The 22,022-nt window shown below is 38.7% G+C and overlaps 1 protein-coding gene across 1 annotated transcript in view; it reads right to left on the reverse strand.

The window, feature by feature from the left end:
- Positions 1-1,619: 1,619 nt before the first annotated feature.
- Positions 1,620-22,022, reverse strand: part of tead1b (TEA domain family member 1b) — a 44,862-nt gene continuing 24,459 nt past the window's right edge. The window contains exons 5-14 of the mRNA XM_070912074.1: positions 14,208-14,263; positions 11,858-11,920; positions 8,868-8,999; positions 8,554-8,600; positions 8,380-8,438; positions 6,826-6,950; positions 5,281-5,454; positions 3,276-3,416; positions 2,992-3,144; positions 1,620-1,733 (exon numbers count right to left, since the gene is read on the reverse strand). Of these exons, the coding sequence (XP_070768175.1) occupies positions 1,620-1,733; positions 2,992-3,144; positions 3,276-3,416; positions 5,281-5,454; positions 6,826-6,950; positions 8,380-8,438; positions 8,554-8,600; positions 8,868-8,999; positions 11,858-11,920; positions 14,208-14,263 (1,064 nt within the window). The remainder of the gene's footprint in view (positions 1,734-2,991; positions 3,145-3,275; positions 3,417-5,280; positions 5,455-6,825; positions 6,951-8,379; positions 8,439-8,553; positions 8,601-8,867; positions 9,000-11,857; positions 11,921-14,207; positions 14,264-22,022) is intronic.

Raw genomic sequence — 22,022 nt, forward strand, 5'->3', positions numbered from 1 at the left:
GATATGACAGAAGAGTGACTGTATCTCTGTATTTTTGGTCTTTTACAACAGGAAAGGCAGTCAGTCTGTGTTTATAGTACACTCTTTGAAAAAGGCTCATGTTTTAGGAGCATGTTACAGCGTTTGAGAGAAAAATATAACCTGCATTATAACTGTTACTATTATTATAACTTAATTTAACACTAGTGTACTGCCACTTAACAACAACAACAGAACTGTATTTCTAGGAGTGTACCAATTATAAGAAACATAATGTCTCCGATGTGAAGATGTACCAAGTAATATACCGGTGAGTTATTTTTGCCTGTTTCATCCACAAAACTGATTTTAGACTTTAAACAAAGTGTAATGTTAGAGTATATTCTAAGGCACTGTACATCTACACTTTGGCAGATAGAATTGTGAGTTTCGTACACAATGCAAACATAGAAAGAGTCTTCCCGCGTAGAGATCACAGTTTTAGTGGCATCTTTTGGAGTTCACACAGCTACAACATGTTTAAGGCTGGGGGTCGGTGTAGGCCACAGAAACATGTGAACATAGTGTGAACAAGAAGGCAGCAACACTCTTGGCTTGGAGTTATTACACCGCGATCCCAGAGGGGGACGATATTCTGAAAGTCTTTCAGGGGGGGGGGGGGCAAAGCCACAGCATACTGAACAAGGCCTGCTGTCTACAAGTGATTTATAGTGTTATGATTATTTAGTGTTGTTCTAACAAAAAGAAAAGTAAGCATCACTGAGGCTCGTCCAGGAAGGGGAACAAAGTGCTTTTGGACAAGATGAGAGTCATTTTAAGCCGTACTTTGACTTGTCTAAAACCAAAAAATTCTCTCATCAGTTGTCACAGAGAAAAGACTTGTTTGTAGCACAGAAATGCTTAGCAGGTGGTAAGACTTCCTACATTTATGGAGCACACGCAGGCAAAATGTTTGTAGTATTTTCACAGTGCATTCATTCTGTTGTTAGTGTCTAAGACTTGGAGTGCTTCAACAAGGATAAATATACTTCTGAAAGCTGAGGTTTTTTTTTTTTTTAAAGAAATAGCAGTAATTTTTCTTGCTTCCAACTACTGTATGTAGTGTTGTTAGTTTTTGTTTCTTTGGAAAGTCTATTGGCTGTGGGTGCACGTCTGTATATCGACAGTATGTATGCTCACAAATTATGAACTACAGACATATAAAACACACACTCAAACATATTACACAGACCACATCAGGCCGCTGATAGAAAAAGCCAGCATCCTTTTTTTTCTTAGTCTACATAACAAAGCAGAAGAAAACAACACACATATTTCCATTTACCAAATTAAGCTAGTAAATTCTTTAAGAACGGCCACATTTATACCCAACGGAGACCAACTCGACATATCTTTAAACGAGAATTCCCATATTTAAACATAAAACAACTGTACCGCAATTCACAACTGCAGTCAAATAACAAACACTTTATAATAAAACAAATTTATAACAACTGACTTCACCCGATACCATGACCAAAAAGCATTGCAGGTGTGACTTTCAGGTAGAGGCACTGCCACTTGTTTTTGAGGTTGGTAAGTCTATGAAAAGAGGATAGATTTGAGGGTGGGTGGGGGGGGTCTGGGGGCCTCAGAGCCTCTCATTCCTTTACCAGTCTATAGATATGATGCTGGGCGCCATGCTCGCTGTTTGAAACTTCAAACACACACGCCATACATAGCAGCGTCTCCTGGGTGTCTCTATTTGTCACCACCTGCAAGAGACAGAGACAAGAGACAGTCACTTTCTAGTAGAGAAGTACTAAACTTCATCTGATCTTTTTAAATGAATAAAAAGGAGTACAGAATCAGAAGACCAGGGTCCCGTTTCAAGATAACAATCAATCTTTGAAGACAAGCAGTTCTCTACAGTGAGTGGACGTGCACGTGTTTCTTAATGTCAGCTCTCTGTGGTTCTGAAGAATACTGAATACACTTTAAAGTAGGTTGGCATATTCAACTGTCTATAAGACCTTGCTATGTTCTAAAAAATACATAAATCACAACGCATAAATGTGGCAAAGGACACAACAGAAATGTTTTATTTGTGGAGTCCTTCAGCATGAAAATGAAGCTTCATGTGCAGCCAACAGCTTTCAGCTTGCTTCCTAATAAAAGCTACTGGGTGGAAGTAAAGTTTAAGAATGTAAACTGATTGATTCAGCTGCTTCTCAGGACATTACTCTGAAGCACATATTAAACCTAGAATGAAGCAGTGATGGTCTTATAAAATTAAAGAATATGCATGTCATAATTTCTGTAAGATATCAAAACTAAAAACTGAACTTCAGGAAGGTGCCATTTCAGCCACAAGAGATGAATGTATTATTCACTAAAGAGGTAGAGATCCTTTTACTTTGACACTGTCATCATATCAGGATCATTGCTTTCTGGGTGAAGGCAGCCTCCAAAATCAAATCAATAATTGGTTAATAAATGTTTTTGTTTAGTTTTAATTTTTCTCATCATCCTTCTTATGACGCTCTTAAACAGAAGAAGGAGGTACTTTAATTCATCTACAATCATTTCTAAAACCATCTTAAATCACGATGCTTTTGGGAAACAGCTCATAAGCTTGAACAGTTTCGTAAGATGGAATTTATAATCATCTTACCCTTAAGGTGCTTTTGGGCCCTGGTTGCTATTGTGTTTGCACACCCCCACGTATGAGTCTTTTTATTTATGTTTTGCTTCCTCAGTAGTTGTGAATGACACTTTAAGACCCCATGTGATGGCTAATAACAGGGGTTCCTGCCCCCTCTTATCCCCTGCAGATAATGAGGCTCCTCACATTGTGTTTCATCCCCTGTGGAATGAGAGCAATGTAAGACCAGCGAGAGGAACTCATCCCGAGGTCCAGTCAACCCCCGCCCCCCCAGCTGGAGCCACCAACACACCCTGACAGCAAAGAGCAGAAGAAGAATGAGAGTTCTGGAGAGGGATCTCGCCCACTCAGGTCAGTGAGGTGATTACCAATAAGATCGTGAAGTTCTCCAGCACGCTGTTCATCATATATTTCTCTGGCAGATGTTTTAGCTTATGGATGAAGTTGATCATGTATTCACACATGGGAGACCGGCTTATCCGATAGACAAAGCGTCCATTCTCAAACCGTGCATATTCAGTCTGAGGAAAAACAGAAAAAATTACACAACAACACAATTACACAGTAGTGTAAGTGTAGATAGTGAAGATTGTAATTCACAGCTTTTCGTCATTGTTCTGATCCACAGGATGGAAAGACTTCCCGTTCATACCTCAACTTTCTCGACCACCTGCTTGCCAAAGGAGCAGACCTTTGTTGAACATGTGATGGTCATGTTCTCTGAGCTCTCGTACTGACTAGTGACTCCGTAGAAAGATCCAGTATCGTCTTGAATGTTACAGTTCAAGTCAGCCTGGGAGCCAGAGGAACAAGAGAGCATTCAATGGCAATTAATATTTGTATTTACAGGAATAAACAATAGACACAAACATAGTAAAAAGAGGTAAACCTTGCGGCCATGCCACAATGGCTACTTCTACACGTGCGTGATGGCTACCTCACCAAACTGCTGCGGCTCACACTGCCAGTCCTGTCTTTCTACATTGAGTTTGCCTTTGATAATGGCCATCAATAAAAGCCTTGTTAACAAATGAAGGGATTCTGTCCACAGAAACTTAATTTGAACCGATACAGGAAGTGTGTGTGACAGATTCTACAGAGAAGATTATAAAAAATGCAGTCCCATTGTTAAAGCTGCAATGGCCACTGGGGGGCAGCAGAAACAAGTTGTGAACACAACATTGACACATCATCACCTTTTAAGTTGATATGGTGAACTTTTACAGTTACTTATTTACACATCCAGCAGTTATGGAGCAACATTATCATTCATTTGGAGTCGTGTTTCTGGCCACCTGATGAAGTCTAATATTCACTCTCTTTTAGCTCTGTTTTTGGTCTCTACCAACTCCACAGGGAAACATCTGGCTCTTTAGCTGGTGAACACAGTGGAGCATTTAGCAGCTAGTTGAGTAGAGTGTGAATCGAAACAGTAAAGTTGCGGCCTGACAGATAAACAATGAGCTGAATCTCGCTATAAACCTCCGTAAAGCTGAAGGGAGGAAGGGCGCTGCAGATTCAGGTGATCATTCTTTGTGGGTTCATCACTACAAGTGACCTCTTTCACATTGTTTTCACATTGTCATTTCACACCTTTGAGAATACCTGATTAAATAAAAGTTATATATATATATATATATATATATATATATATCATACATTATTACTATAAAAATATAGATTATTGCCTCTTTAAGTGCAACTGGCAAGTGTCACAGTGCAGGTATTGTATCTTTTCCTGTTAGTATAAAAGTATATTGATGGAAAATGACACACTATAAATATTAGTATATACTACATACTGTATACAGTTAGTAAGGAACTGAGACACTGCACACGTCTGTACTTCGCCTTAAAGGAAGTCAGAAATTAGTATCTAAATGTTAAATTAAACTCTGCATTAAGAATCTCAGAGATTAAACCTGTACATCGCATATCAAATTAAAGATCTCGGCCACATTTGAATAAGCATGTTAATGTGTCCATATTGGAAACAAGATTCTAAAGAGGATTCAATGAAGTTGCGTTAAAAGACTGATTTACAAGTTTGAACGGGGTCTGCTACCGGAGGGCAGCCTTTCTATGCCCTCGACATCCTGTTCATTATGGATACAAAAAGAGGAGACGTCCTCCGACAACATTCTCCTCCTTCATTAAGCAAAGCAGTTATACATTCATTATTGTGCAGATTCTGTCTTTCATTTGAAATTTAGATTGGTCGGTCACTTCAAAAGGAATTTGAGGGGACTTGGTCCAAGTGCATACGGTCCTACTTTGTTGGCTGCCGCTAGTTAGCATTTTGCATCAGGGAGGAAATACATGCAATGTTTAAACAGCCATTAGGAGTGCATCCCGGTCACTCCATTGTTTGGAGATATTACATTGAATTAGTGAGTGCTTTGATCAAAAGCTCTCCTGCTATGCGAGTCCAAATTTAGCAGAGTGCATTCTGCAAACATTAAGAGAGCAATCTTCTCTGTGTAGACTGATTACACCCAATCACTAAAGACAAACCTGAACAGACTGTAACTGAACAGGATCTGCCATTAAACATCTCACATTGTACAAGAGATCACAGTGATATTGAGACTGATGTGAGTAAAACATAAATCAAGCTTAGTCAAATTTTATCAATGTGGCTGATAAATTACACTCACCCAGAATTTTATAAGGAAGAAGGAATTCTGGGGACCTTTTCCATACAGCTCTTTCAGTCCTCCTTTCTTTTCTGGGAATTTGTCATAAATCTGACGAATGTCCACCGACTCCAGCAGGGCGTCACTGTAGGAATGATTTGTCTGGCCGATATGTACAAATAGGTGCTTGTTGTACTGAAAGAGTAAATAAAAAGGATTAGAAACATACTTTGAAAGATGTTGTTGTATTTCAGGTTGTATCATTTAGAAAACACATAAAAACACAAATCTATCCAGTCTGAATTTTAACCTTAAAAACTGACATGAAATGGAATAGAAATGATCTATAACAGCATTACATATCGATATCCAGAAAGTCATCAACACAGAAAGGTTTACTGAAATAAACTAACTATTCTGATAAATAACCACCACAATAAGCGAGTGATTGCTAGAATAAGATAACAATTCACTTATGATAAGAAATAACCCTATGCAACATTGCTTTTTATTTGGCTGTCTGCATCTTTTGATTGTATTTTATGATGTACAAATTAGGTAATGTCATTCTGCCAAAAACAAACTGATCCCCTCATTTGTATTAAACCAAGCCAGGGATGCCACACTGCTTCACACTAAATCTATAAGCTCAAGTTCTGACTTTATTATAGGCAGGAAATCACAAATTCTGACCAAGATAGATCTGTCTCAAGTGTTAAATTAGACAAAACTATATAGAAAATAATAAATTATTTCTAAGCTAATGAGCAGATGAGCTGATGAGCATCATTTGGACTTATAAAAATAAATATTTATACACCATTTATTCATGCATCAAAAGCAACTACAATCAACTCAAATTGACGATATGTTATAAAAAAATAACCTTTAGGTTTACTTTCAGCTGAGAATATTTGGAATTGGTTTTACAAATTGTAGCCTGTTAGACATCAAGCCTGTGATGCATAGCAAAAAGCAGAAAGAGAAGCAGCAAATCAGAGAATAACATTTGATTTTCAGAGGTTGGTTGCCCTTGTCGTGACTGAATGAAACCCTGTCATGTGGTGCTGCACTCTCCAGCGTGCAGCCTTTAGGGCAAATGCAACAATTTCCAGCATTAAGCTGAATGTAAGATTAATGGATGTTGTCATGCGGTATTAATACCAAAAGAAAGCGCACAGTAAAATGTGGACAAACATTAAAAACGTACTAAAGCAAACAAGAAATGTGAGACACGGACTTTGATCTGCTGATTTGTCAACTCACACTCAGCGAGTCTGTGGATCGTCTCACTGAGCTCAAGTCTGCAGCCCAAATATAGTTTTGGCATGCCTTTTATGGAACTGATTAATATACAGTCCTTCATTATTTCTGCAGGTTTTCATGCTGCGTGTCCCTACAGGCCGGGCTTCTCCCCTCTCAGCTTGTTTTGGCCTCCTCTCAGCCGACTGTCTGCCTGGGAAAATGTCCCAGTGTATTCATAGAGGGAAGGACTGGATGATAAGAGGTGGGAATGAACACCATGAGATAGTGATATTTCATGCTTTAGTATAACGCTCTACTCACTGAGTCTGGGTCTCTCTGTTGCTCTAGGAAGGCGGAGAATTCCACCAGTCGGAGTTTGGATGTACCGATGGAGCGTCCCTGCCATGCTGGTGCCGTGGGAGCCGGAGGCGCTGTGGGCTCGTAACCTGTAGTAACACCAGAAAAATGAGAGATCCATCCGGTCTGTGGGTTGTTTCACAGCACAGCACGAATATATTATATTAAAGACACTATAACAAATAAAACCCTTATGTCATATTAGAGATATTGTTTGGTTTCAGGAACATCTGTTGGGAGTCTGTTTGTTGTGTATGTTGTCACTGGCTACAGTGCTCATTACTTCAAATAAAGATGCCCAGCATTTCACAAACTGCACTTACAGCCGTACCTGCCCTTGAAACCGTTTACGTCATAGCAATGCAACACACTGGGCATCATTCAGGAAATATGTGTGTGCACAGATTTGCCCATAACTTGATAATTTGTGGGATTTAGCAATATTTTCTTATTCCCAAAATATTTGTAGGTAAGAATTAAATATACAACTAGTCTGAACCCAAGCCAATATGCAGAAATACTAAATACTGTTTGTGACAGTTCTAGGCAAGAAAAAAAAAACACGACTAAAAAAATACCAATTCTCAAGAATTCCACCTGTTTTTTTCAACATTTTTCATCACGTTTGTGTTCTAGTGTCATAACAAAAAATTGCCTTGGAATTGATTTGATGTAAGATGACATTCCATAGTGTAAAATAAGTCTCCATGAGTTCTGTGTCCACAGCAAACAGATTTTCCTTTTTAAATCATTTTTCTATTTTTACTTTGATGCAGGAACGTCTATCATTTACAATCACTACACTACTTACATCAACTTTATGTGGGTAAGAATAACTCAGTGGTCTGTGCACGTCTTGTGAATTACATGTTGGGTTTTCTTATTTGTTTCATCCAACTTTTAAGAGTATTAAGTTTTAAGAGGGAAAAAAAGCATTCCTGAATGAGGCTACATATGTTGCATGACAGGATTTTCTGCAGTTTCATTGATTGCCACCCCCTGATTGATAATATTTGAGCAACATTAAGTGCTTAAAATTACCTTTTAAAAAAAATTGGAATTTTAGTCCCAAACCAGATACTTGAATCCCAACATCTGCTTTACTCCTCCCTCCTGGAGCTACAATGCAGATAAGTTGCTCTGGGGGAAACGTAGGTGAGTTCAAAGTATCAGAAACTGTTTCTATTGTTAAGCTATCTCTCAAGCTTTTTGGACCACTCTCTATCAACATCTTTGTTTTACAGCAAGACAATTGGCCAATTCTCACAAAAGATTAAAGGAACAGTTTTAACAAGTAAGGAGGTTTTGAACTGCACATGTAGAGAATGGAGTGAATGAATGCAGTAAATAGTTGACACATTTTACTATGTTGTGCACGCTATTGGACAAATATGGGGTGGAGATGTGAAAACAAGTTGCATTGAAAAATTTTCAGATTCAGCAAATAATTGTAGAAAGTGTGATGAACATTTTTGGTCATTTGTCTTTGGAAAATTTTTGAATCAGGTAAATTCTCACTTGAAATGGCTGTGACTGCTGGCTGGATGGGATAGGCTTGCTGGGTGAAAGGCTTAATACTGGAACAGAGAATGAGAGACTCATTAGAAGAAAAAAACACTGCCATAGAACAATATATTTAATTTATTGCTTTGAGAGAGTTGTAGTTCTCTGACACCAAAATATGATACTTACTCTTGTGAGGATCCTGGCTGGCCAGTCGATATCATACCCTGCCATAACTAGAGAATTAGATGGACAACAAAGAACATCAAACTGGGAGCAGCTGTTAGCAACAAGATCAAAATGGCTCTTAGCTTCATGTTCAGTGGATGTAGTTATCTTGACTACCACTCCTTTTGATCGTGTGCTTATCTGATAGGGGCAGTTGTGCAAAGCTGTGGTGTGTAATGTGATTTGGCCCGGGTGTCGGCGTGGTTGGCCCCATGGCTGCCATGGGTGAAGCCGGACAGGAATGATCAATAGTGTGGTGCCGACAAGGGTCTTACCCCTGCTCCGGGGAAGGCTGGGCGCGGGATGCCTGGCAGGCCGAGCTTGTTGTGAATAGCCGTGGCTGAGACGATCTGAGCAGAGGACATGGAGGCCATGCTCTGGAGGGCTTTGTCCTTCACGGCTTGGTCCTTTAACAGCAGTCACAAAAGGCTTAGCACTCACACAGAAGGGAGAGGTGGGGTGTGTTGCAGAGGTAGCAACAACACACTGAAAGCACCACTGACCTCTCTCACAACAGTAAACGGCAAGCAGGTTAAAAGAAGATGCATCTACATTGCGATTTAAGTGTAGGCTTTTTTTTAAGGAATGTGCCAAACAATAACAGCTGAATTCCAATGTACAATGGTTAGCAGTGGTATGCACTTACACCAAAGTTTGCTTGTTGACTAATCTACCACTAAAATACTTTAAAAAAAAAAACCTCATTCAGCTGAACTTCTATCAAGGCTGCTTTTAAACTGAAGGACAATAATCCAACTTCTCGAAGAGTCATCCGAAGTTCCAGTTCGTTCCATTTCTTTCATCTTTGTACAAGAGGTTTTTAAATTATCAGGATATATCTGGCTGTGCTTAATTAATGGAATACTAACTCATAGAGAAAAATAAAAGCCTGCAGAAGTGCACTACACATTGTAAGTTGTTTCGGACACAGCACGTGCATTAGCAAAGTTATTTAAAGTCACACTGAACCTGCTACATTCAGTGTAAACACTGCAGCGAAGTGCAAACTTGGGCAACTCATACACACTAGCAAACCCATGCAGACTCACTGGTGGCAGAAGCTAAAGGTAAGCATGCTGGCAACAGACTGAAAACAGTAAAGCTACAGTACGATGGCACAAAGAGACATCAATAAACTGGGGAAACACTGGGCAGCAGCTATTGTGTCGCTATGGCAGGAGCACAAATGCAAAACTAGCAGCTGAAGGACGAGGCAGCCTCTAATAAAAGCAGAAACAGCATCACAACCAGAAAATAAATACTTACCATACTTGTAACCTAAATGCAAACAAATAGGGTTTTTATTGTAAATTTGTGATTCATTTATTGTGAGTAATTCAACATTTTTAAACTGTTACAGCTCAAACGTCAGTAAAAAAACATTCTACTTTAGTTTGAGTGTCCGGCCTTCTTCACACAGTACAACACAACACAGATGTGTAATGAACACTCAATAACAAAAGGATTATGAAATTTGTATTTACAAAGTATCCCCAGTCTCTGGGGGGGAATGTCTTGCTCTCTATAATTTTCACAATCTGATCAGTAGTCATCACTCGAGACAAAACAACAGAACAGTAACGTAATGACTGTAATTTCACTGAAATGCCATAGACAAGACCAGAGACAGCAGGTTTTCATTGATGCCCCCTAAAATGAAGGGCACACTTGTATTTCTCTTTTCCCCCTGAACTCTAATTTGCTTTAAATGAGAAAAAACAGGGATTCATACAAAAGCTGTCTGTTTTTCTTCAGACAGCCGCCTGTGAGAGACCTTGAAAGACCAGGCATTCATGTGGCTAGCTGCCTGTCTGATTCTTTCTGTTTCTCAACATAGACACACACACACACACACACACACACACAGATTAATGAGGGGTCATTAAATCGTGTTGAATACTGGGAGTGGAGCAAAGTGTGAAAGTCAAAACGTATAGTCGGTTCCCCAAGAAAAAAAGAAAATGGCACATGGGAGGAGTGGCCTTTGATATACAAGCAGTACTTCATAAAATACCTTAAATTACAGGTCAGTATTATTCAAGTTTACTTCTTTCACAATGCTTTGCTCCCATTTTAATGTGCCATTCTGAAAAGCTTTCCTTAGTGATTTTAACAGATTTCACTATTGCTGAAATAACCAACAAGAACACTCTGAAATGATGACATCTGAACTGGGAGGTAGAAGAACGACTGACAACCATGGCATTTGCGCACTTTGATTTTGGTTTCACCAATTTTTTACAAATATGCAAAGAGTTGCCTGATTTGAGCCTGACCAGTGAATAATCTGGGCTGATATATTGGCTTTTGTATATTACGACTAGTATTGGTGTATGAGTCAGCCTGTAAGTCTTTCCCACCAGAGAGCTAAAGTGAAGTTTTCTTACTTTATTTGTGGCCATGCTAGCAGCATCGCAATGTTGCTCAGTCCACCACTTTGGTCGAGGCCGAAATATCGCAACAAATTTTAGATGGATTGCTCAGGATGAATTGTAAATACTTTGATGATCCCGACTTATCATTTAGCGCCATCATCAGGAAAAGATTTCAACTTGTAAAATACTTTGGTTTATGACCATATACATGCAAGACTAATGACATTACCGTTAGCCTCAGCTGTGTTTTAGTGCTAATTAGCAAAATGTTAGCATGCTAACAAGCTAAACTAAGATTGTGAACATGGTCAAATTTATACCTGTTAAACATCAGCATGTTAGCATTGTTATTGTGAGCATGTTAGCATGCTGATGGTAGCATTTAGCTCAAAGCACTGCTGTCCAACATTTTTGCACGTTATGTGTTATTGGCAAATATATGGTTATCAGACTTCGCAATGTGGGTATCTGCATCAAAAATCCAGTATCTGTCAGGCTCTTGTATAATGTATAAAAAAACATTTAAACTACCAGAACCATTTGCTTTGGCATGCTTGATATTAATGTTTTGTTATTTTCATTAATGGAAATAAAAAGCAAAAGTCATGGATATGATGAGCAGCCGCTCTCAAAGCGCAGGTCTGTAATGAAAAGTGAGTAAGTGTAGATGAAACCAAGTCGACAGGACAGTGACAGCATGCCTGAGTACGAGTGAGAGATGAACTGAGAAGGTGGGTGGGGGTGGGGGTGGGGGTGGTGGGGGATGCTACAGTCAGTAGAGGATTTGGGTTAGGTTGAATCAGAGCACCAGGCATTCACTCTGTCACCACGGGAAACAGGAAGTTAAGATGCACAGCAACCAACAAGCCCAAAAGCAGAAAAGCGCATACCTTTAGCTTGGAATGAAACTCACGAGATTTCCTTCTGGCAAGAACCTGAATGTGACTAGACACCTGCGGGGTAAGGGAGGGGAGGAAAACAAAGGAAGAGCCTGTAACCATGGCAATGAAAAGCCCCCTGCAACTGGGCAAAGCCAGACGTACCTTAATGGCAGCTTGGATTTCTCGAACTTTCTTTCTTGCTATGACCTGTATGTGACTAGACACCTCCATTAAAAAAGAGAGAAAACGGCAAATAAAAAAACAAGACAAACCAAAAACAGCATAAAGTGGATTAAACATTTCTTTGTTTTAAAAATAAAACAAAACACTTGAAGGAGATAAGGTGCATAACAGAAGCATCTCCAAACCACAAGCCAAGCTAACAGCCAATAAAGTGTTATGCTGTGTGTTGTCGTCACTTAAGTGAACTGATTAAGGAGGATGCAGGCCCCTTTAGCACACATTAAGAGCACCCAGATGTGATCTGCTGTGTGCTGAATGAGAATTGGCTAGTCTAGTATTCTTACGGGAGCCGGGCGAGGCATTTCACCGGCCAAGTTTACCTCCGACGCTCACACAGTTCAAAATTATTTAATATTCTCGCATGAAACATTCAGCAGTGCAAATAGCAGTTTGAAAGAGAGATAATTTGTGTATTGATGACCGGTTTGAGGGGTGGATTTACACTCTCCTCGGACTCTGTTCACGCATATCACACCCAAGGTGAGTTTTCTTGCTGGATTGGGGTGATATAACAGAAAGGGCCTCATCAAGCACTTCCTCTGCAGGTAAATATGGATATTATTCAAATTCATTTTTTTCTTGCTATTCAGGTTGACACAAACTATAGCTGAAAGAGTAGTCGATTAATTGATCAATAGAAAATTAATCAGAAATTATTGTCAATCATTTCCATAATTTTTCAAGCAAAATGTCAAACATTGTCTGGTTGTAGCTTCTCTTTTCCTGTTTGTTTGTCATTATCAATTCAATATCTTTGGGTTTTGAACTGTTGGCCGGACAAAACAAGACATTTAAAGACGTCACACCTGGGAAATGATACTGGGCATTTTTCACTATTTTCTGGCATTTTTTCCAATTAAACTGACGATTATGTTTTGAATGAATTGATTCCTTGTGTGTACTGCAAAATGTCAACCATAATTTCCTAAAGCCCAAGTTGACATATTCAAACCAAAAAGTGAAAAATTTTGAGTTCATATCATAAAAGACTCCAGTTAAAATTAGCATTTGAGAAGCTGATACAAGTGAATTATTTTGCTTTAAAATATTACTTAAAATGATTATTTGATTATCAAAATTGTTGCTGATTAACTTATTCTGGATTGATTTACCATCTCAATAGTTGCAGCCCAACCATAAATAACACACAAACGTCATACATTTAAATTAACAATAGAAACCGACGTGTGTCTCTTGTTGTAGCTGTGATTCTGTGTCGAGGAGAAGAGAAACCACACGGCCTCTCTGGTCCAGACTGATCAATTCACACACAGTGATCGAATGTCACTGTAGACACCGGCTTGTTTATCATTGTCATTCAAGTCAGTGGTCATACTGGGAATTTCCTGTTGTTACTGAAGCACCATCAGAGCTGTTCATTATCAGGTCATTTCAATACAAGAATCAACTGCATCCTTTGATTCATTTTAGTGCTGTACTTCCTATGAGACACACATACAAGAGCCCTAAATTCTCTATTATTTATATTACATTTACATGGCATATTACAGTACAGACTAATAAATTCATCGCAGTTCTATTCAGAAATCGGAGCTCAACTCTGTGGTGAGAGTTGTGTCTGCAGTGCACACGGTGTGATGCAGAAGACAGGATGCACTCTGACTGCAGCAAATACTCTCTTTGATCAGAGATGGTACCAATCTATCAAGGCTTCCACCTTCCTATTAATAACAGCTTCTACACAGGCCAAGTGCACGACCTCCATGATTTAGTCATGAGGAAGAATACTTGCTCTCAATACAGCTCTTATATTTATTGTAAAGGCTGCATTTTAAGTAGAAGATTAACCGGGAAATGAAAGAATCAATATCTCCTCCTACAAACCTACTACAACTGCAGTTCTTATATGTGTGCTTATAAGTGTGAATAAGAGTGACAATTCTGGGAATGTCATAATCCAGGGACATCTGTTCATGCAACACAGCAGTGATGGGACTTCTCAGCCTCAGAAGTCCCCTCCACAGCAAAGCATTGTGTCATTCTCTGTCTGGCTTTGTTTCTCTTCTGCAGAAAACAAAGGCAACAGTCGGCACACATTCAGATTTGACAGCCCTCTGACGCTCATGCAACAGAGACGTCTCCTCTCTTGTCTCACCTGCTTCCGAGTCCTTGTCTTCCCGGTCCGAAGCTTGATGTATCTGGCTATCAGAGCTGATAGCCAGATACATCAAGCCTTCGGGACCGGGAAGACAAGGGACTCGGAAGAAAGGTTAGACCACCAAGAGAGAGACATTTGGAAAACTTACAGAAAAAGCACATCATGGTTTGTAGCTGTGTGCGCTTCAGCTCCTGAGCGTGTATCTGAGTGTGTCTGTGATTCTTCAGTTAAAACAGAGCAGTCGGCTGGTATTTAGACTTCGGTCGGTCATGGTTTTAGTTTTTTAACACTCATATGTCCATAAAAACTTAAATGCACATGCTGAGCAATACATTAGAGAAAACTTAATCATCAGCCATGAAGAAAAGAATAGATAATTGAGTTTATGGCTGGAATCTGTCACTATTGTACCTGTTTTTTTTTTTATCATTTTTATCATTTTAACAGTTGTTTATGTTTTCCCATGAAAGATTTGACTGACTGAATGTAAAATGTAGGAGTAATTAATAGTTTAAGTCAGAATGAGTAGGATTTTCTTCAAAAAAACAAAACATCAATATAGATTCATACAAAAACAATCCCTCTCAGTCATCACTTATGACCCACTAGAAGTGTGTGGCGGTGTCTGTATCTGCAGGGAAACTGCCCTCTGCCTGTACTTTTTTATTTTGCTGTGTTCGCGATGTTTCTGGGCATCAACCTTTGAGCAGTGCCAGATCGTATGCACGCATCCAAGAGGAAGCTACGAGGCGGGTAGGAGGGGCAAACTTTGAATGTTGTGTTTACAAATCAAATTTTTTACCAAAAAAACCCTGATTATGTGTTACTATAAAAACAATTTTATGTTGATTTTCTTTTAACCACAAATCAATGAATACCTTTGCATTTCTGATATAAATTAATATTCAATTAATTTAAATTGTGAATAATCAATATTTAAAGCTGACTAATGTGTGGCTTTATACACAATTGATAATTACAACATTTCTAGGAGGTGGTTATGGAATAATACACGAAGCTATAAACTATAAGGTCTAAAACCATATTTCTTGTGCATGCAAATCAGAAGGTATGTGCGTCTCCTAAACAAATCGCATCCAGTTTCCCTGTGAAAACACCATGTGACATTGCATGAAAAAAAACTAAGCAGCGCAGCCTTTCAAATTAATCAAATTCAATCTCATTCTCTTCAAAGCCCGACGCTTTGAAAGGAAACAGACCTAGCTGTTCATACTATTATAGAAAATAATGGCAACTGAATATATTGGGTTTAAAACAGTGCAGCTCTGACTAAATTATAATTAAAGCATAGCTTTGTAGAGATTTCCAATTAACAACAGCTCCAAACATTCTTCTGCCCTCAGCTCTGCTCTAATTGCTGTAGAAATGCACATGACCCCTGCTTAGCCCTTTCATATGGTAATAACATGCCGCCAACCAAAACTATTACACAAATTATAGGTAAGGAGGCACTCTAATTATGTGTCCAGCTGTAGCCAACCAATACCATGGATCTGGTCTACTCCTCTATGAAATGCACCAAATGAAACATTTTTCTACATTCACTTCATTATCAATTAAAGGCCTTACTTTTGTCACGACACAATGGCACCACAACGTACCCGACATGCTAATGAGCCGTATCTTAGGTAATCAGAAGAAAAGGCATTTTCTTTTTTCATCGCGGATCAAAGAATGTGACAGAGCACAAGCGTACATCTCAAAGGTATAAAAGAGCAGAATGTAAAGAGACATGTTGCATAAATCCATAGACAAGAAGACACTGATAGATGTGTTTGTATCTGATTGTTAGGGTAACATAAGGTAGCCAGCGTAAAGCCTCATCTCATGATGTTCGAGATGCTCAGGAGTGCTAAATAAAAGAAATGGTTGGTATAAGTATAGCAGCTTGAATTACAACCCCGAGAAATCTGTTATGTCCATAAATTAACAAACAATTAAGCTCCGTTTTATTGTTTAGTCCATAAAATGTCAGCAAATATTGAAAAATGACAACTTCACAGAGTCCATGATGACTTCAAATGTCTTGTTTTGTTCCACCAACACAAATATATTTCAGTTTTCTGTCATAGAAGAAAACCAGAAAATATTTACATTTTTGCCTAAAAAGAATTGATGAAATGATTATAAGCATTGTTGCAGTTCTCTTCTTGTTAATTTGTTGTCTATCGACTAATCAATTTATCATTATTTTCTATTTTATTAATTTATATTTTGCAGATTTTAATCATTTATTTTAGTCAGTTATTAAAATTGGCTTGAGAAAAGCAGATTTTTCAGGCTGAGGTAGGATTTTATAGGCTGACGATTACAGTAAAAAGTAAAATCTTCCATCAAAGCTCCGTGACTTAAAATAAAAAATGCAGGGTATAAACTTGTCTTTGACACCTGCAGCACCTGTCTGTGTGGCACACCTACACATTTTGTTGTTGTACTGAGAGGAGGGGGGAGGGAGGGGTGGGCTCTGACATCCAGCTGTAGTTTGTTAAAAGGTTGACCCCAAAACTCTTTTCACGCTGAACATTTAGGCGACGCCAGTGTGAGTGAACCCAGTCACCTGACCTCTCAGGACAAATAAACAACATCTGGGGATTTACAATTTACAAGCCTGTCTGTCCAGTGCGCCTGCAGTGTAAACTTTACCAGATGCTCTATTTTCAATAATTCACACACTGTGAAAACATAACATGACAATACAGGCATTCATGCAAACTCCTGATTCCTAGATCAAAGCACACAAATGGCCAGCTGAAAGCCTGCTTACTGTTGAATAATTCATTCTTTACACCAGGCTGGAGAAAAGGCTCAGTGGGTCCTGGCTAGCCTGCATTCTTTTTTTCCTGCCTGTGTTTGCACTGCAAAACAACAATTGCTGGAAAAAATGTGACTGTCCACATTCACGACTAAAAACTGCTTTGGACAAAACTCTGCTTTTCCCACCTGAAATTGAGGAACAACATAATAAAGAAATTGTCTTCCACAAATTGTTTTTGTTTTTGTGGCACATAAGAAGTTATGGATATGCAGATTTTACAATTTACACTGCTAACTTTGATTTGTCCTCACAGTTTGAGTTTATGTAAGCAAAGCTTATGCACTTGAAGATCTGGATTCTGCAGCAGCAGTAGCACATTCAGTAGTTGTGAACAGTTCTTCATGAAAATGCTCTCGATAAGTGTCACCGACACTGCTGACTTTTGAAATTCATTTAACATATTACAGTATGTTTGTTGGCTGTTCATTAGCAGGTGATTTCAGTGTCTACTAAACAACAGAAATCAAGATTATTTTCCTGCAGTCGAGTGGAGCCACAAACATCATCAGTAATACTGAGCTTAATAGAGAGGGATTGCATAGCCTCTGATATTTGACCAAAATATGCCAACAGCAAAACTGTCTCTACAAATACATGTATTAAAGAATACATACAGTTGTGAAAAATGCTGCTTTTGAATGTTTTGGGAGATTCTAGTACCTCAGTTGATCCTAACCATTGAGATCTGTCACTTCACGCACTAAAACTACAATAAATTGACTGTTGTTTGCATCAACTAAAACCGACATTATGTGACTAAACTTTTTTACACTTTGTATAATGGCTTCCAGATTATACTTTAACGGCCAATCAGCTGAAATGTAGTATGTCATTGTTGTGATTTCAGCAGGGTTTACATTTAAAAGTCAGGGCAGAGCTGAAGACCTAAACTTTGAATTTTGGAAAGTTAAAGCCCTTTTTTGTTTAACATGTTTTCTTATTTTAGTTTTGACAGATCTACACGACTACAACTGAGTCAGTTTCTGAATATTGAAATAAGTTCTTAAGTAAAGTCCTGCAGTTGTAGCAAGGCCCGGAGAGGGCTGAGAAAATTAACTCTTCATGGGGTGTTCCTGTCACTCAAAGCAGCAGGAAGAGGATTAAATATTTATAATGTGACCCCTGAGCAGATTTGTGCTGTTAAGCAGCTGGAGGAGCCCTCCACCTGGCCAGAGTGAACCCTCCTCTGAATCTCAATGACTCTGGAGGATCTGCGACATATGAATGGCACTCCAGCAGCAGCCCCACAAAGAGATGGTGGCTCAACTTTCTCTAGACAGTCCCAAGTAGCCGATTCTTCATTTAGTCAGAAATCCAATTTGGCCCTCAGCATCTTTTCTCAAAGGAACCTGGGACAGACTCCCTCTGTTGTGAATAACAATGGGGTGTATTGTCACTGTTCACTGTGGACCAACCTCAGAGATACCACACCCAGAAATAACTTCCCATAAGACCTTCAGAGTCCAGATCATTTTTTTATGAACTAAACTCCACAACACAAAGCAAGAAGTTGATTAAAAGTGTATCTTCAGACATACTTTTTGTACAGCTGCTGTCTTCTTGTTTCTGCTATTCTGCCTCTCCTCTGCCACCTACAGCCACACCTCATCTTCCAACCTGCACCCCGACCCACCCTCCACCTAAGAAGAAACATTTAAAGGGGAATATTTAAACATCCATTTGCAGTAGGGCTGCAACTTACAACTATTTTCATTATCGATTAACCTGAGAATTATTTTCTTGATTAATCAAATAATTGTTAGGTCTATAAAATGTCTTAAAATAGTGAAAAATGCCAAATGCAATTTTCTAAAGCCAATTTATTTTGGCTAACCAACAGTTCAAACTCAATGTAGGGCTAAGCGATAAATCAAATTAATTTGAGTAATTAAAATTTGTGAAAATGAGTGAAATGTCTATGTCGTCAAAATCGAGTTATTACAACACGCACAGTATACATAACAGTAACATAGATAATAGCTGGCTACATTAGCCGACTTGAGTCACGACAGTCTGGTAAACAGTACATGAATAGTCGCACTATATAGTCGTACACAACTGCCGCAATTTACAGTACTGTGGTGTCTCCAGGTAGCTAGCTGACTCTAGCTGTCCGGTAGTGAACAGTCTCATCTACGAGAGGAGGAGACTGGAAAAAGACCGCACAATGGTCTGCCCTCTTGGTTTGTGTTTGTAGACAAAGTATTATCTCGTTACAAGAAGTGAAGCCACAGAAATCGGTGTAACAGTGTGCAGCCAGTTAGCCATCACTAGCTAGCAGCTGCCTACAGATATAAGGCTGGTGTCTCGTTGTAAACACAAAGACTTTACTTCCTCCTCCTTCTTTCTTTCATCCGCCTTTCTACAATTTGGCTGCACTTTATGACAATTATCATTCACAATTGTGAGCACCTGGCAAAATCCAAGGATGATATCTGTTGTGGTTATGACACCACGTTTTGGACATTCATGGAGTTGGTCCACAAGGAAGACATCCATCCAAAACACAACAAAAGTTCTCGACCAAATCCAGCTGGAAAAAGAGTGCAACCATCTTCTGTACTGATAAAGGTGTGATACAGTGTAGTTGCTTGTAAAATGCATTTATAGCCTCAAACTCTGGAACAACTCTGTTCAAGTCTTAGTCAGTTCAACTCTAAGAGCTATTAGAGCCACTACTGGCCATCACCCAGTCGATGTTCTTCACCAAAACCTGACCTTTACAGTTGATGATTTAGATAGCTGAGAAACGCTGTGTTATCAAACTCTATTGTAGCTGCGTTGGAAATATTTAAATATTCTCAATCTGCCTCTTACTATTAGCAATCCATTCCTACATGAACACACAATGTTTGGTCAAATTTGTAAGAATTTGGGAAAATTCTGCATTTGTGATTTTTTTAATACTCCTGTGCACCAGTGTCATCAAAACAGTTTTAATTTTATGTCGATCAACTAATCAAATAATCAACAAATCAACTCTTCAAAGGATATTTGCAAAGCCTTTTCAAATCATGTTGAGAGGTTTGAGGGAATGTGATTAACATTCCTGTAATTTCAATTCAAGTGACATACATTTCTGAAACATCTCTTGGCTTTTAGGCATCTAAAATGTGCTCAAATTAATAATAAAGATAATCAAGTTCATCTTACAGATGTCAGATACAAAATAAGAAAAAATGAATCCAGCTTTAACCTTATTTCTAAAAATGATCAAGTAGTCCTTGAGCAGTGTTTTAGTCCAAAGAGGTTGAATTTTAACCAACTATTTAATCTGTGCGTTAAAACAAGTTTTACAAAATCCATATAGAATAAAATAAAAAGAGAATTACCAGGCAAATCTGCATCTCTGATTCATTATACATGACTTGTCTTTTTCATCGTTCTAAATCTCCATGATAACTGTACAGTTGCAATCATAAGTAAAGCAGTGTTGCATGCAAACACAAAGGCTTCTCATTGAATTCACTAGCAAAGCCTTTATGCACCTGTGCAACATAAACACTGAGGCTAATTTAAGTAATGGCATATTAAACAATTTCACTGGCTTGGTTACGTCCTTTGAGCAGCAAGAACAATACTTTACTGCTCTGCTCCACTTTTTTTCTTTTCCTCTTTTTAAAAGCATCCATTTCCTGTAACAGCACTTTTTTTTTTTTCCTAATGCAGGCACAACCACAGTCACATCTGGCCCAGCACTCTGCCATGAGACAGCGCTGGGTCTGGCCGAGAATCAGTCGGCAGATTGCCTACATGTGTGTGGCTTCTACCACTCGGCTGTCTCTCTCTGCAGGGCCTGAGAGGGCAGCCTCACAGAACAGAGAGTACACATGTGACGCTGCCCGGACTGTAAAGGACACATCTATCATTAACCCTTCACTCGAGTCTCCATGTCCTGATCGACACTTATTACATTGTGAACAGTGCTTTTAATGGAAATGTTTTTAGTGCAACAGGCTGGAGATGATGCCTACATGCCAATGGCATCTGTGTATCTTGTGTAATTTAATGTAAATAATGTTCTTTGCTAGATTATAGTTTAAGATGCATCATAGCCATTTTGGGAAAAGAAAGTTATCTAATGTTTGTCTTTAAATATTTCAACACTACACAATAGAGAAAACATGCCAAACATTTGATGGTTTCGGCTCCTCGAATGTGAGAATTTGCAGCTTTTCCTTCTTCTAACTGAATATTTTTGGGTTTTGGAACATTGGTCAGACAAAACAAGACATTTGATCATGTCACCTTGGGCTCTAGCAAATTGTGTTGGGCATTGTTCATTGTTTTCTGACATTTTATAGACCAAGGGATTAATCGAGAAAATAATCATTAGTTGCTGCCCTACTATAGAGTCATACTGCTGAAATAATCAAATAATCATTCAGTCAACTGACAGGAAATTAAGTGTTAACAATTCTGACAAGGAAAAATACCAAACATGAGTTTTTGTAGGTAGACTCCCTTTTATATAATTGTAAATGTAATATTTTTGAGTTTTGGACTGTTGGGCAGACAAAAGAAGCAATTTGAAGATCTCGTGATAAACTTGTGATAGGCGTTTTTCACTATTTCTCACTGTTATTTATAGACTAAAGATAAATAAATTAAAAATAAATAAATTATTAAACTATTCATCAAAAAAGTATCAATTTGCAGCCCTAACTGAATCACCTCCAACTCCAAGGAATCTGCAATCATTTCTAAATGTTTAATAAACAGTTAGTGTGTTGGTAGAAACCTTTCTATTTGGTTTCTTCCACTTTAAAGTAATGCAGACCACAGCCCAGTACGTGTTTGTTTCTGTGTGTGTGTGTGTGTGTGTCTGTGTGTGTGTGTGTGTGTGTGTGTGTGTGTGTGTGTGTGTGGTGGGCCAACACAATGGCCTCAGCTTTCCTGTCATCCATGATAGATGACTCAAGGGTCTCAGGCAGACATTAGCATCACAATAGACTAAACCAACAATATGTAGGCAT

The sequence above is a fragment of the Enoplosus armatus genome, chromosome 1 (assembly GCF_043641665.1).
Source record: "Enoplosus armatus isolate fEnoArm2 chromosome 1, fEnoArm2.hap1, whole genome shotgun sequence".
Taxonomy (NCBI): domain Eukaryota; kingdom Metazoa; phylum Chordata; class Actinopteri; order Centrarchiformes; family Enoplosidae; genus Enoplosus; species Enoplosus armatus.